The sequence below is a fragment of the Dunckerocampus dactyliophorus genome, chromosome 5 (genome assembly GCF_027744805.1).
Source record: "Dunckerocampus dactyliophorus isolate RoL2022-P2 chromosome 5, RoL_Ddac_1.1, whole genome shotgun sequence".
NCBI classification, from domain to species: Eukaryota; Metazoa; Chordata; class Actinopteri; order Syngnathiformes; family Syngnathidae; genus Dunckerocampus; species Dunckerocampus dactyliophorus.
The window spans coordinates 6,718,628-6,732,012 of record NC_072823.1 but is presented as its reverse complement, the minus strand read 5'-3'; the positions used below and the strand labels follow the sequence as shown (position 1 = coordinate 6,732,012).

General features: G+C 38.9%; 1 protein-coding gene and 1 long non-coding RNA gene across 2 annotated transcripts; one reads left to right on the top strand and one right to left on the bottom strand.

Moving 5' to 3' along the window:
• Nucleotides 1-233: 233 nt before the first annotated feature.
• On the bottom strand, nt 234-1,738 carry etfbkmt (electron transfer flavoprotein subunit beta lysine methyltransferase). The gene is made up of 3 exons (XM_054776912.1): nt 1,307-1,738; nt 1,075-1,205; nt 234-645 (listed from the first exon to the last, which is right to left on the bottom strand). Exons 1-3 carry the CDS (start codon nt 1,576-1,578, stop codon nt 284-286), a joined length of 765 nt encoding a protein of 254 aa, XP_054632887.1. The 5' UTR covers nt 1,579-1,738; the 3' UTR covers nt 234-283.
• Nucleotides 1,739-9,366: 7,628 nt separating this feature from the next.
• LOC129181890 (uncharacterized) lies at nt 9,367-13,200 on the top strand. Its single transcript, XR_008570519.1, has 3 exons — nt 9,367-9,476; nt 10,266-10,371; nt 13,070-13,200. It is a non-coding gene; the product is annotated as an uncharacterized LOC129181890 (long non-coding RNA).
• The last annotated feature ends 185 nt before the right edge of the window (nt 13,201-13,385 follow it).

Genomic DNA, 13,385 nt, shown 5'->3' with positions numbered 1-13,385 from the left:
TTGACTAACTGCTACAAACAACTGAAATACAGTAACTTTTCGGAGCGATTGTAATTTATCGAGATGCACCTTTAAGTATATGTGGAAGATACAGTATATGCATCATGGGAGCGTTTCTACCTGTGGAAGAGATAGTACAGCTATAACTCATTTAACTTGGAAAGACCTCACAGATTCTGTGTGCACCTCCCCAGTCCTGCAGGATTAAAACTAACACGACAAACCTTTGTTGCTTCTCACTGTTTATTTCAATTTCTATTACAGAAAGTCTTTTACAGCTGTTTTAAGGGTCTTTGGCCAGTTCAGGATGGTAAGACCAAACACTGCTGCAAGAAAGACCATAGTTTTCCTCTTGTACAGTCTTGGGCAGCTCAAAGTGGGCAAGCTTCCACAAGTGTCTTCGGATGCCATTCTCCTCGAACTGGGATCTGCCGGGGTCTCCAATGAGAACTTGGCTGCTGTTGGTTTTAATGCAGCGGTCCAACCAAGTGTGAAGGCTATAGGAAAGGGCCTCGTCGTAAAACATGTCGCCAAGGAGGATCAGGTCAAAGCTGCAAGGATATGAACCAATCATGTTTCCTGTCACACAAGCAGGCGACTCCAGACCGTTCAGCTCAAAGTTCATGCGGGTTGCGAGAGCGGCAACTGTGGAGCAAAAAGTGACTCGCTTTTAAATTCCTGACAAACCAACATATGATATATATATATATATGATATATATATATATGATATATAATACTTATAATACAGCTTATGTTGACAACCTGGTCCACCTTGCTGTTATTACTAAACATTTTACATCCCAGTCCTTATGCTCTTATTTTGGTGTGCTTTTCCCACTACTTCCTGTGTTGTCTCTGTCCACATACTCACCAGTGGCAGAAGGCTCCATTTAGCAATCAGCCTGACACAATTTTTTATTGTATTAAAATCTTTATTTTAACAAATAAATGCCCGCTAAGTCTACATAACAACCGTTTTTCAGGAGTCTAGTGTCACACACTTGTGAACATTATCTAGTCACATGTTAATAAATGTTTTATACACAGAGACTTCCGGTATGACAGTTCTCACCGGGGTCAATGTCGTTAGCAACGACACGAGCAGCGCCACACCGTTTTGCAGCAATGGCTGACGCTCCACAGCCACTGCCCACATCCAAGACTGACTTTCCCTTACATACGCCAGGATTGTCCAGGAGATACCTACAGCGAGACAACTTCGATTGGTGTAGGCTAGCTAAAAGGCAAAACAAAACTATTCATGCTATTCACGACAGACCATGCTATTTATTAAAAAGGCTTACCTTGAAAGTGCCTGTCCACCTGGCCAGTATATGGCCCAATATGGGTCATCAAAAGGCCATAGCTCTGGTCTTTCAAACCAAAATGTACAGTTTGGAGTAAAAAGTCTTAACTTAATCTCTGGTGTCAAACTGTGCTCGCCAACAGTTTCTGTATTCTCTGAAATAAACCTTCTAATAGCCTCATCACTCGGGCATTTACTCGAGCTATGCCTTGTCGCGTTAAGTGACTTTAAATTACAAAACAGCCTACAAGTGCTTAAAGGTTTTAGCATGATGTAGCTAATCTTGCTGCTATGCCAATCAGTTACTCAAACGGATACCATATTATATATGAAATATTATATATAGTATTACGTTATAACGTCACTCAATCGGAGCATCCATACTCATGAAAACGCCTCCCTATGATGAGTACATAGGAAAAATAATACATTAACTACCTAAAGACAAGCTGCAAAATAGTTCGTCGTCGTGTAGAAACGTGTGTCCGCAACATGGTTCCGCTGGATACTTGTCCTAGAGCTAACATTGTTGACAACACACTGCTGTTGTCAAATATGCCATGACACAATAAAGCGTCTGAAAAAATCTACTAGCGTAAAGCATAATTATTGGTTAAAATTAAAATACAAGTTTCAACAAAACGTCCAACAACAAAATAATTAATCCATATGCTTTACTGTTTTTTAATCTTATTTATGTATTCATCTTTTGGAATTGCATCAAAACAGCAGAGTAGAAAACCAGCCGTCAGAATCAAAAGGTGAAATTAATTAATACATGTCGTTATTTGATATCTCGATTAAGTCCCTTAAAGGGCGAGTATTCAAATTCATACAAATATGAAAATCCATTTAATATCTAAAATACAAAAAACTAACAAACACCTGATAACTGAAGATTTTTATTCACTGCAGTTAAGTTTTCAGTCGAAATGTATTTATGTTACATCTCCCCCTAGCGGTCAATTGAATTGTTACCAGACTTTATTGTTAGCGAGGCCATGACTTCCAAAGTGAGGGCCATTTGCGGCCCGTGACTGATTTCGGCAGTAGTTTTACAAAAAGTCAAAAATATTAAGAGAAACAAGTTGTAATCTAAGAATATCACTGTAATATTATGTGAAAAAATTAACATAATTAAAAATAAAAGTTGAAATCGTTGGAAAAATTAAAAAATCAACAACAGCAGAATGAATAAAACAGCTGGGATTTTAGGAGAATGAATTCAAACTATTAAGGCATTCTTAAGATACATTCAAAGATGGTGATGAAATGTTGTAGTCTATACTGGTCACTAGGTGTCAGTAATGTCACTGTAATGTTCGGTGATAAACACAAGCATCGGATTTGATCGCCGGAATAACAGACTTTTATTGCAGGGTTGAATGATCTCACAAAAGGCACAATGATAATAACATAATAATCATAATAATAACACGGGCTGCTGTTGCGTCTGTCATCCCATTCACTCAAGGCTAAAACTCAACCCTCCACATGTCCGAAATTGCAACACACACAAGCATGAGTCTTATTTTTGTTGTAAATGTCTTATTTTTTCTTATGCCTACTTTATTGGGTAATAGTAATGTAAAGGTGACTATATCGGTGCTATTTCCTGTCTAGACGGCTATAATAAGGTAAAAAAAACACATAGAAAGTCGTAAACAGGTTTTCTATGATCTAACCATAAAAATATTCAATTTATAAAGAAGGAATCATACTCACATATCACGTTCAGGCATGGAACCAATTAACCGCCATAAACAAGGGATTACTGCTGTAATTAAAAAAACCTCCATAAATCCAAGGTTGTGTTTTTTACTTTAAAAATTCTTTAATATTTCAAGTTCATGCTGCTAAAATGGCATTTTTCCTCATACTATTACTTTATTCTTGTGAAAGTATGGCTTTTTTTCCTTGCTAGATTACAACTCTTCTCTTAATATTTTGACTTTTGATTGATTTTCCGGGCCGCACGGTGGTTGAGTGTTTAGCACACAGTCACACAGGCCACACAGTCAGGAGATTGGGAAGATCTGGGTTCGAATCTCCGCTGGGCATTTCTGTGTGGAGTTTGCATGTTCTCCCCGTGTTTGCGTGGGTTTTCTCCGGGTACTCCGGTTTCCTCCCACATTCCAAAAACATGCACGTTCTGTTAATTGGCGACTCTAAATCGTCCATAGGTATGAATGTGAGCGTGAATGACTGTCTATATGTGCCCTGCGATTGGCTGGCGACCAGTCCAGGGTGTACCCCGCCTCTCGACTAGCATAGTCTCCAGCATACCTCTGCTACCCTAATGAGGATAAGCGGCATAGAAAATGGGTAGATGGATTGTTTTTCCCATTTTTGCTGTTGTTGTTGGTTTTTTTTTTAAGTTTCCTTGTTAAATTACATTTTTAGACTGTGCCTCGGGCCGATAAAGACAGCCTCCGGCCGCAAATGGCCCCCTGGCAGTACTTTGGACACCCCTGAACGAATTATGTATTCCTAACCCCGAGAATCTGATAGCAAAATTGTGTCATTTCCTCTAAGATAGCCTGGGAGCCTCTAATGAAAACAATTTGAGCAAACATAGAATTCCTGCTTGTGAATGAGAGTCCTGGAGCTCTCGAGTGATCCGAGAGCAGAGAACCCATTAGCCTTGTTGTCAGACCCTGAAAGCTTCCGGTGCAATGATTTCTTAGAGAACGGGGCCGCAAAATACAGTGGCATAGCAACAGATGAATGCAGAGATGGTAATCAACGGGTTCCTCACACGCGCTGTACTCCATGACTGTGAGAGGAAGGCTGTCCAAGTAGCTAGCGAGGGAAAGGGATGTGAAAGTTTTAATCATGAGTTTTTTTTAGGAGCCAGCAGATGGCAGTAATGAGTAGTAAAACCTATGGTGTGGCGGGGTGGGGTGGGAGGTGAGGGGGCAGCAGTTTCAACCAAGGCTGGGCGATACTGCACATTTTGGTATAATAACTATACCACGTAAATACGAGCCAGTAATGTCGACACCAGTGTTGATACTGATACTTTTTACTTAAAAATGTTCAAGATCCTTGAATGATTTTCTGATTTATTGTGATTCTAATGATTATAATCAGAAGAAAGAGGGGAAAAAGGATCTTATTTTTTTTAAACAATTTAACAATACACATAATTGTTAAAGCACAAATAAAGTCAATAATGCAAAAAATAAGTAAAGAGCAAAAACTACGATTGGCTCTCAGTCAAATCCTTTGGCTTTTTCCCCCCAAAGCCTTCCTGTGTCCAATGACTCACTCCCTGACTTTGGAATCAATATAAATAGGGCTGCAGCTAACGATTATTTTCCCAGTCGATTAATCTGAATCTTGTTGTTTGGATTAATGGACTAATCCGTTATGCCCTAGACCAGGGATGTCCAAAGTGCGGCCTGGGGCCCATTTGCGGACCGCAGTTGTTTTTTTTATTGGCCCAGGGCACATTCTAAAAGTACAATTTCACAAAAAACATGAAAAAAAAAATCAGTAATTTTACAAGAATGAAGTCAAAATATTAAGAGAAAAAGTTGCAATCTAACAAGAAAAAGTCGTAATTTTATGAGAACAACATCTTAATATGAGGAAAAATAACCTTATTGTAACATTCATTCATTTGATATGCTGCTTAATCCTCATTAGGGTCACGGGGGCACACTGGAGGCTATCCCAGCTGACTATGGGCGAGAGGCAGGGTATACCGTGGACTGGTCGCCAGCCAATCGCAGGGCACATATAGACAAACAACCTTCCACACTCATTCATACCTATGGACAATTTAGAGTCGCCAATTAACCTAAAATATTACAGGAATAAAGTCATAATTACGAGAAGAAACTTTACAAGAAGGAAGTTGAAATATTTTGAAACCCCCCCCCCCAAAAAACAGCCGATACGAAAAAAGCAATAACAGCTGAATAAGTATGAAGTAAAAATATTAAGAGAAAAAGTTGTATTCTAACAAGAAAAAAGGTCGCAATTTTACGAGAACCGACTCATGAGGGAAAATAATGTCATTTTAGTAGCACAGGGGTGAAATATTAATGAAAATATACATTGTTTTTTTAAAAGTCATATCATTTTGGGAAAATTAGGTTGGGGAAAAAGTTATAATATGTTATATTATGGGAATAAAGTCAAAATATGGGAATAAAGTCATAATATCACAAGATGAAACTGTACAAGAAGAAAGTTGAAACTGTTGTAAAACAAACAAAAAAAACTAGCAGAAGTGAAAAGAAACAGCTGTAATTTTACAACAATAAAGCCAAAATAATAATAAGAAAAATTTTAACTGATTTTAGAAGAATAACATCAAAATTCTATGAGAAAAAATAACATCATTTTAGTAGCATAAAGGTTAAATATTAAACAAAGACGTCATTTTTTAAAAGTCATAATAATTTTTGGAAAATTAGATTGGGGAAAAAAGTTATAATATTATGTGAATAAAGCCTAAATATTGTGGATATTACGAGAAGAAAATTGATACAGATTATTTGATAAATTCAAATATTTGGAAAATTAAAAAAAAACAACAGCAGCAAAAATGGAAGAAAAAAGCAAAGTGGTTGATACTAATAATATGCTTTTTCACCTATATAACAAAACTGAGATGCAGTTTTTTCTTGAAATATACACAACTTCTTAGCTTCTTAGCTTTACAAAATATCAAAGTGTCAAAGTTGCATCCTGGCTGACTCGCCAGACCGCATTGTTGGCATGTTGGCCACACAGTAAGAAGATCTGGAAGATCTGGGTTCGTGTCTCCGTTTGGGCATCTCTGTGGGGAGTTTGCATGGATTTTCTCATGGTACTCCGGCTTCCTCCCACAAAAATATGCATGTTAGGTTAAATTGTCCAGCACACCCCTGCAACCCTGGTGAGGACAAGCAGTACAGGAAATGGATGGATGGCCTTTGCATCCTTTCATTTTTCAATATGGGGCCCTCAGCGGGAAAAGTTTGGACACCCCTGCTTTAACCCCTTTTCCATCCCTTTCTCCAGTCACAAAGAACATCATCACAGTCGCATTTCCATGACAGTCCCCACAATTTGCAAAATCTTACCATGATCAAACAGATAAAACCCCCAGTGAAGGCCACCTTGTGTGGTGTATCATGCTGTTTATTAAAATAATAGAGAATCTTTCATGTGTTGCATGGCTGGCACATTCTGCATTCATCTTTCAGGACCAGTAAACAAAACTGTCTTTATTTATTTATTTTTTGGTCGTTCCATTGATGTTTTGAAAAAGGTTTAATATTACGATGCTGCCGGTGGAAGCTGACGGATTATACAAGAGTGAAAAGGAACGTCATATTGAATATGCATCTGCATGCCGATGGCAAATGAATATCTATCTGACATATGCTCGTATCCTTTACTTACAAGCGAAAATATGATGACGGTAATTATCACAGTTGCGTTTTCAGTTGGGAATGAATACCATGTCACATCCTGCATGATGGTGGGGTCAGTCGATAATGGTCGCCAATCTGTGCTGTTTTTCTTGCATTTATTCAAAGCTACTTATTATTATCACACAGATGCATATACAGTACCATGGACCAATATTTATTTGATCCCCCGCTGATTTTGTAAATTTGCCCCCTTAGAAACATATACAGTATACAGTCTAGAATTTTTATGGTAGGTTTATTGTAATTTAGTCCAAAGTTTGCCAATGAACACCCGAATGACTTAAACAAAGCTTGGAAGAATGTGATGTGGTCTGATGAGACCACAATTGATCTCAGCTTGACTTGCCGTGTTTGGAGGAAATGTTGAATATGACCCCAAGAACACCATCCCCACTGTCAAACATGGAGGTGGAAACATTCTGCTTTGGGGCTGTTTCTCTGCCATGTACCATAGAATCTAGAGATCGGTAACGAAATGGTGCTTTTATGGGCAGCAGCCGAATTCGGTTGTTACTACCGAGGACCGACTCACGTAATATCAAAAGGTACCATGTTTCGGTGCCGAAACGCCGATCTCCGTGGAGTGTTGGCATCCGATACCGTATCGGTTCAAATGTGAAATGTACCTTGTAGAATCTTGGATGAGAGCCTCCTGTCCTGTTTTGTATGGGCCAATAAACATATGGCCAAGCCAGCAAAGGAGTTGCTCAAGAACAAGCTCACTGAGATCCTGGAGTGGACCAAAATCCCTCCTGAGATATGGGCAACCTCTGTTGACAAGAAAACATCTGCCCTCTGTGCTTGCAGATTAATATTTTAGTAATCTTTTCTTCTCCCAAGTTTAGACTAAACAGTCTAACAGCCCTCATATGTTTTTTTCAGTGTCTCTGCTGTGAGACGGACAGAGTCACACAGTGACCTCGGTCAGCCAGAGGTATCCTAGTGGCCCGGCGGTTCTTCTGATGTATTGTTCCTTATCTCGGGAGAAGAAGTGTCTCTTCTGCATGAAAAGCCCCTATGTATGTGCTTTTACGTCCTCATGATATAAGCCTGTGTGTCCTTTTTGTGTCCAGGCACTCTCCGGTAGACAGCAATGTTGTATGTCCTCTCTGCTCAATGAGTTCTTTCTCAAAGCTTTGGCAACAATAAACAAAAGACAATTTGGTTTCTGTGGACAATCTTTATGAATAGAAAATTGTCAAAACGCGGACAAGAGTTTCTAAGTAGTAAGTCACATTTTGCTCAGGGATGAAATACTTATTTCATTCAAATTTCACACTGCAATCAAAGACCAACTAAGTTATAACCCTTATTTAATGTTATTTTCTGGAATTCTTGTTGATATTTTCTCCCTGTTAAAATACACCCACCAAAAAATTACACTCTCACAAATGTATTCTGGAGTATCTTGATTTTGCACTGGCAATGGTGGATTCACACGCTCACAAACACACACACATATAACATGGTCTTGTTTATCCTATTACCCAGTTCCAGAGACGAGTACTGATTCGTAGAGCTGGCCCTAAAAATGTGATTTGTCCCGATAAGCCAATAAATGTTCCGTCATCAGTTTAGTGTTGAAATCCATTAGTAGAGCACTCTCTTCACTAGAAGGGAGGGAAAATGACAAAGTACAAGCACAGCCTGGAAAGACACTCATTGATCCCGGGATGTGAGGAATAATCTCCTCCAACGAATGCTATTGACTGCATCTTAGAAAGACTAATCACCTCCAAAGGCCCCGCTCTATAAGCTGGAGGATATATTGCTCAAGCAACTTGTAAACTGGGATATTTTTTTACTACTTGACCAATTTAAGGCTTTTAATGGGCATGCATGATTGCTTAGAGAACTAAGGGCGTACTTACGCAAGGCCATTGGTACTGTGTTGGATTTGGGTGTGATTTCCCCTTCTGGTGCTTTTTTGTCCCATCACTCCTGTTCCGCTGTGTTACTATAATTTGTCTGACTTTGTCAATATTTCCATACTTATTTGAAGTGGTTGTGATTATTTATATTGCACAAGGTTACCACAGTAATGAATGACTTGCAAAAGGGTTAAATGATTTTGCTGGATTACTACAATTTCTCTCAATATATAGACTACATTTATCCTTTTTTGGAGTTGTTCTGATTACAGTGGAACCTTGGTTAGTGTCATTTATTTGCTCCGGAAGGGCCAACCCTAACCGAAACTAATATATTTTTCCCATAAGAAATAATGTAAATACAATGAATCTGTTCCAGAAAGCCAAAAATGTTAACCCCAAACCCAGTTCTATAGTTTTACAAATATACCTTTGTGTGCACAAAATTGTTCCAAATGCATAGCGTCTTCTCCGCTTACCCTTTTTTTCAGTTAACAAAAAATTTACACCAAAATTTTGCCTTGGTTTACGTACATTTTTAATTTAGAGTACAATTTGGCACGTCTTTAGAGCGGAGTCCGCTATCGATATCATATTTCTTTCAAGCACAATATCAAAACAAATGTTGTTCATATTTATATAGATTGGATTTGCACTGTAACTCTTGGTATCTTGACAGGGAGGTCTCACTCATCACTCTGTATTCAAAGAAAGTTGCAAGTGCAAGCATTTTGGTTAAGAAGGCGAGAAACACCTATGAATTCAAGAAATAATGACAAAACAGGAAACGGGTGACTGTATGGTGTCTCACTGCCACATCGTGTCTTTGGAAACATTTACATCAAGAATCACGTCTTTAATGAAGGTAAACGTAACCTTAAACGTTCATTTGTCTCTTGAATTCGTCATTTATATGCATTTACAATTGTTTTATGCATGTAAAACTATAAAAACGTGTTTTGTGTTAACATTTTGGAGAGTAGCTGACTTCCGGCTCCGGTTGTCATTTTGTAACTTAGCAAGCTAGCTTCTTTGTTAGACGTTAAGGATGTGTTGTTTTTAAAGATAAACCATATACTGTACGCGTACAGTTTATTCATTCATTTATTGGTAACACATGAACTCGAATGTATTTATTATGTTTATTATTTTATGGGATAATAAATTGGAGGTCAAAAAGCTCATCTGTCCTCTTATTTTGTTTTTAAAAAGTATTATTACAGTAATGGTAATAGTAAGCATTATTATGTGAATGCTAAAAGACAAGCATTCCCATTGATGCTGTTATGCAAAAACACATCTTCCGCACGTTAAATATCACACAACAATTTCAGCTCAATCAAATAAATATTCAACACTTATTGGGACAAAAATATAGAATTTTTCCCCGGTTATGAAAAGATCACAAACAGAAAAAGCACTTGCTAAACACCCAGTCACATTACTCGATTGTTATCCCTTAGTAGGAATATTTGTGGTATGTGGGGATTTCTATGATGTGATATGATGTATTAAGAAGTTCTTAATACATCATTTTCGTTGGTATTTCAGATGAGGCAATTTCCAGTCAGGACATTGTTTTGCTCGTGCACGTACATTAAAGCTATGATTTTCGTCTTGTTTGTGAGCCGAGTTCGCTGTTTCTCGCTCGCAGGGAAGCTTCTTACGGTGGCATCGAGAGAGTTGTGATCTGCGCCAGCTGCTTTTCCTGCTTCATCTCAGAAGAAACATAATCTCCATTGAGAGAAAGAGTTCTTAAGGTATTTATCATCTTTTGGAGACAGTCAGTTGACTCTTTGTTGTTGAGTGAAATCTCCGGGGTGAGTTTGCAGAGTGTAAAGTGACTTGGTTGATCGCATCCGCGGAGCAAAGCTTGATGCGTCTGTGGATCAATACTTCCTCAAAGCGCATCAACAAGGATTAACTCCACTTCTGAGGGAGCTGTGCATGTCAGTGCTTTGCTCGTTTAACTGCTAATTAGATGCTTTCTGTTGAGCATATGGTCCTTGAACAGCATCTGTTCCAGCTGAAAATACTGTTAAGGGGGCCATGTCTCTTGCAGTTTTTCAAAAGGCAGTTTTGGTCCCCTGTAGTGTTTACCGTCCAAAAACATTGTTTATTTATACACTCCTGATCAACATTTTAACATCAGTTGGAAAAGTGCAAGAATTTACATTTTGCACTGTTGGATCTTAAGGAGGTTCTAAGTAGAGCTTCGAAATGCAAAAAGAAGAAACGGGAGTGCGACAGTTTTTTTTTTTTTTTATTGTAAACAAGCATTTAAGTGAAGGGAAAGAAGTTTGAGACAGCCTTTAAAAGGCAAAATCTTGGAAAAAATGTGGATTTAATGATTTTGTGTCATGTTTCACACTCATGATCTCTTGGTGGCAAAGGAAAAAAAGCTTTCTCTCTTTGAACATTGTGACACAACGCCGCAATATTGCCCATTTGGAATTTAGAAAGTTTTATTTTCCCTTGACGGTCCTGATGGCTTCCGACGTTACTGGCATGACAAGGAGATCCCACCTGAGATGTTTTCCACACGGCACAGTGGAGGGGATACCATCATGATCTGGACTGCTTTTTCTTTCAAACGAACAATGCAGCTTCTGGTTGTGCAGGGGCGTGAAACGGCAGCTGGCTGTGTGGAGATGTTGCAGGGGGATCCCTCATGACTGAAGGCCCTCGTCTGTGTCGCAAGGGAAGTTTGCAAAAATGGACATCAGTTACAGACAGTGGATGCCCTTCGTGAAGCCATCTTCACCACCTGGAGCAACATTCCCACTATTTCCTGGAAACACTGGCATCAAGCATGCCCAAACCCATTTTTCAGATGATTAACAAGAATGGCGCAGCTACTCATCACTGACTCCTTTTTTCAACATTTTATGTTCATATAAAATTCTATTTTATGGCGTTTTTTTTCTTTTTTTTAGCTATGGACTTTTGATCAGCTGATGAACACCTTATTTCACTTTAATACTTGCTTGCAATAAATTGCTTACTTAATTTTTTTTTGTCTCACTCCCATTTCCTCTTTTTGCATTTGGAAGCTCTACTTAGACCCTCCTTAAGATCCAACAATACATTTTGACCAGACGTGTATTAAATGGAGATAGGTCAAGTACTAGGCACCAAACGGAAAATGGTTTGGAAGGAAGGGGGAGCGAGTCGTGTGTCAAAAATAGACATTTTTATGGGCGTATCAATTATTTGCATTCTTTGTTTGCCGTTTTCTGGTGTTTCCAGAAAGTAACCCCCCCCAAAAGAGGGGATATACTGTACTATAATCACAAACAATGGAAGTCAGTGGCGGTATGTTTGCGTAATGCTACTGACTTACTGTCATGCCTCTGGCAACCTCCTTTTCCAATATGAAAAAAGAAAAGTGCCGCTATATCGACTTTCTGTTCATTATTCATCTCAAAGCTCAGTACTTACGTCTCGCAATAATCACACATCTGTGCATTTGTGTGTTGATAATACACAACCACAATGCAGGGGACACCAGACCTACAGGCCCCCTCATAACAGACCCCTCTTATTGTATTTATGAAATTCAATTACTGTGACACAGATAGATGGACCTGCTGTCAGTGGGGACAGTTGTCATTTGTTAGCATCGGCGGCCACGTCAGCCCTGAGGTAGTGATGTGGCCGAGGTTGTATGTGACTGGAAATGAAAGAAGGAATGGAGAGAAAGAGAAGAAGGAAAAGAGGAGGAGACTGATTGAAGCTTAATAGCAGGCCGACATACAACAATTTAGAGGAACATGGCAACGAACAAGAGAACAGGGCGGAAAATACAGCTTCCATGTACAGTAATCTCTCGTTTATCGCGGGATAAATGAGGACTCGACCGTGGTGAGTGGATTTCCTCGAAGGATTCTTTATTTATAAATTGAATTTTTTTTAGGTCGAGCATAGAAAATCTGTTTACCACCTTCTAAATACGTTTTTTAACATTATTAGAGCCCAGAATAACACCTTCACACTAGTATCACCCAATATACAGTAGTAGACATAATAAGAGTAAAAAAGCCATTTAAGACTTAAAGAACACTCGTGCTTGTGTGTATTGCTGTAAATGTGTTCCCTAGGGGAGCGCCGTGGCGGGCGGACAGGAAGTGACGTCAGAGATTCAGAGTTGAGTATCAGCTTTGCGTAGGTAACGCCTGCAACTGCTTTTAGTCGGGATTATTGTGCCTGTTATGTGATAATTCAAACCTGCACTAAGAACTCCGGCTTTCAAAAATAGCACGGTAACTAATTTAGTTCATTAATCTTGTTAAAATTGCATCATTTAAAGCCACACTGTTCTGTTATGAAGGCAGACCGAGGCGCAACAGCATCCCCACACAGAGGCTGACGCTCTTTTACTGTATAACTTTATTCTGACCTTTATTCTGACCTACATATCTCCGACTCACCAACACGTTTCTTGCCCGCTTGTCATAGGAGCATCACTTCCTCACTGTCACTAGACGACCATGAGGTGCGTTCAAGGACACTCCGAACATCACCACTTTCTTTATTATGCGTGTATGTGTGGTCTCAATAAACAGACAAAGAAAAACAGTACTGGTAAGTGGATATTCTTATTGCTCACTATTTTAACTCATATAATTTCAGTAACATTTGCTGCATTTAAGTATGCTCGGAAGTCCCAGAAAACACAGCTCCACACAAAGCATGTGAATTCATCTTAAATTTCATGGTGTCTTTGAACACAACCCTTCATGGCTCATAATAAATACCCTTAAAGTGGGATTAA

Excerpts from the sequence above, each read along its gene's own strand:
- etfbkmt (XM_054776912.1), bottom strand. The coding sequence starts at position 1,578 with ATGCTAAAACCTTTAAGCACTTGTAGGCTGTTTTGTAATTTAAAGTCA. Across the intron at positions 1,206-1,306 it reads GGTGGACAGGCACTTTCAAG|GTATCTCCTGGACAATCCTG; the intron begins GTAAGCCTTTTT and ends GTCTCGCTGTAG. Across the intron at positions 646-1,074 it reads TGCTAACGACATTGACCCCG|TTGCCGCTCTCGCAACCCGC; the intron begins GTGAGAACTGTC and ends TTTGCTCCACAG.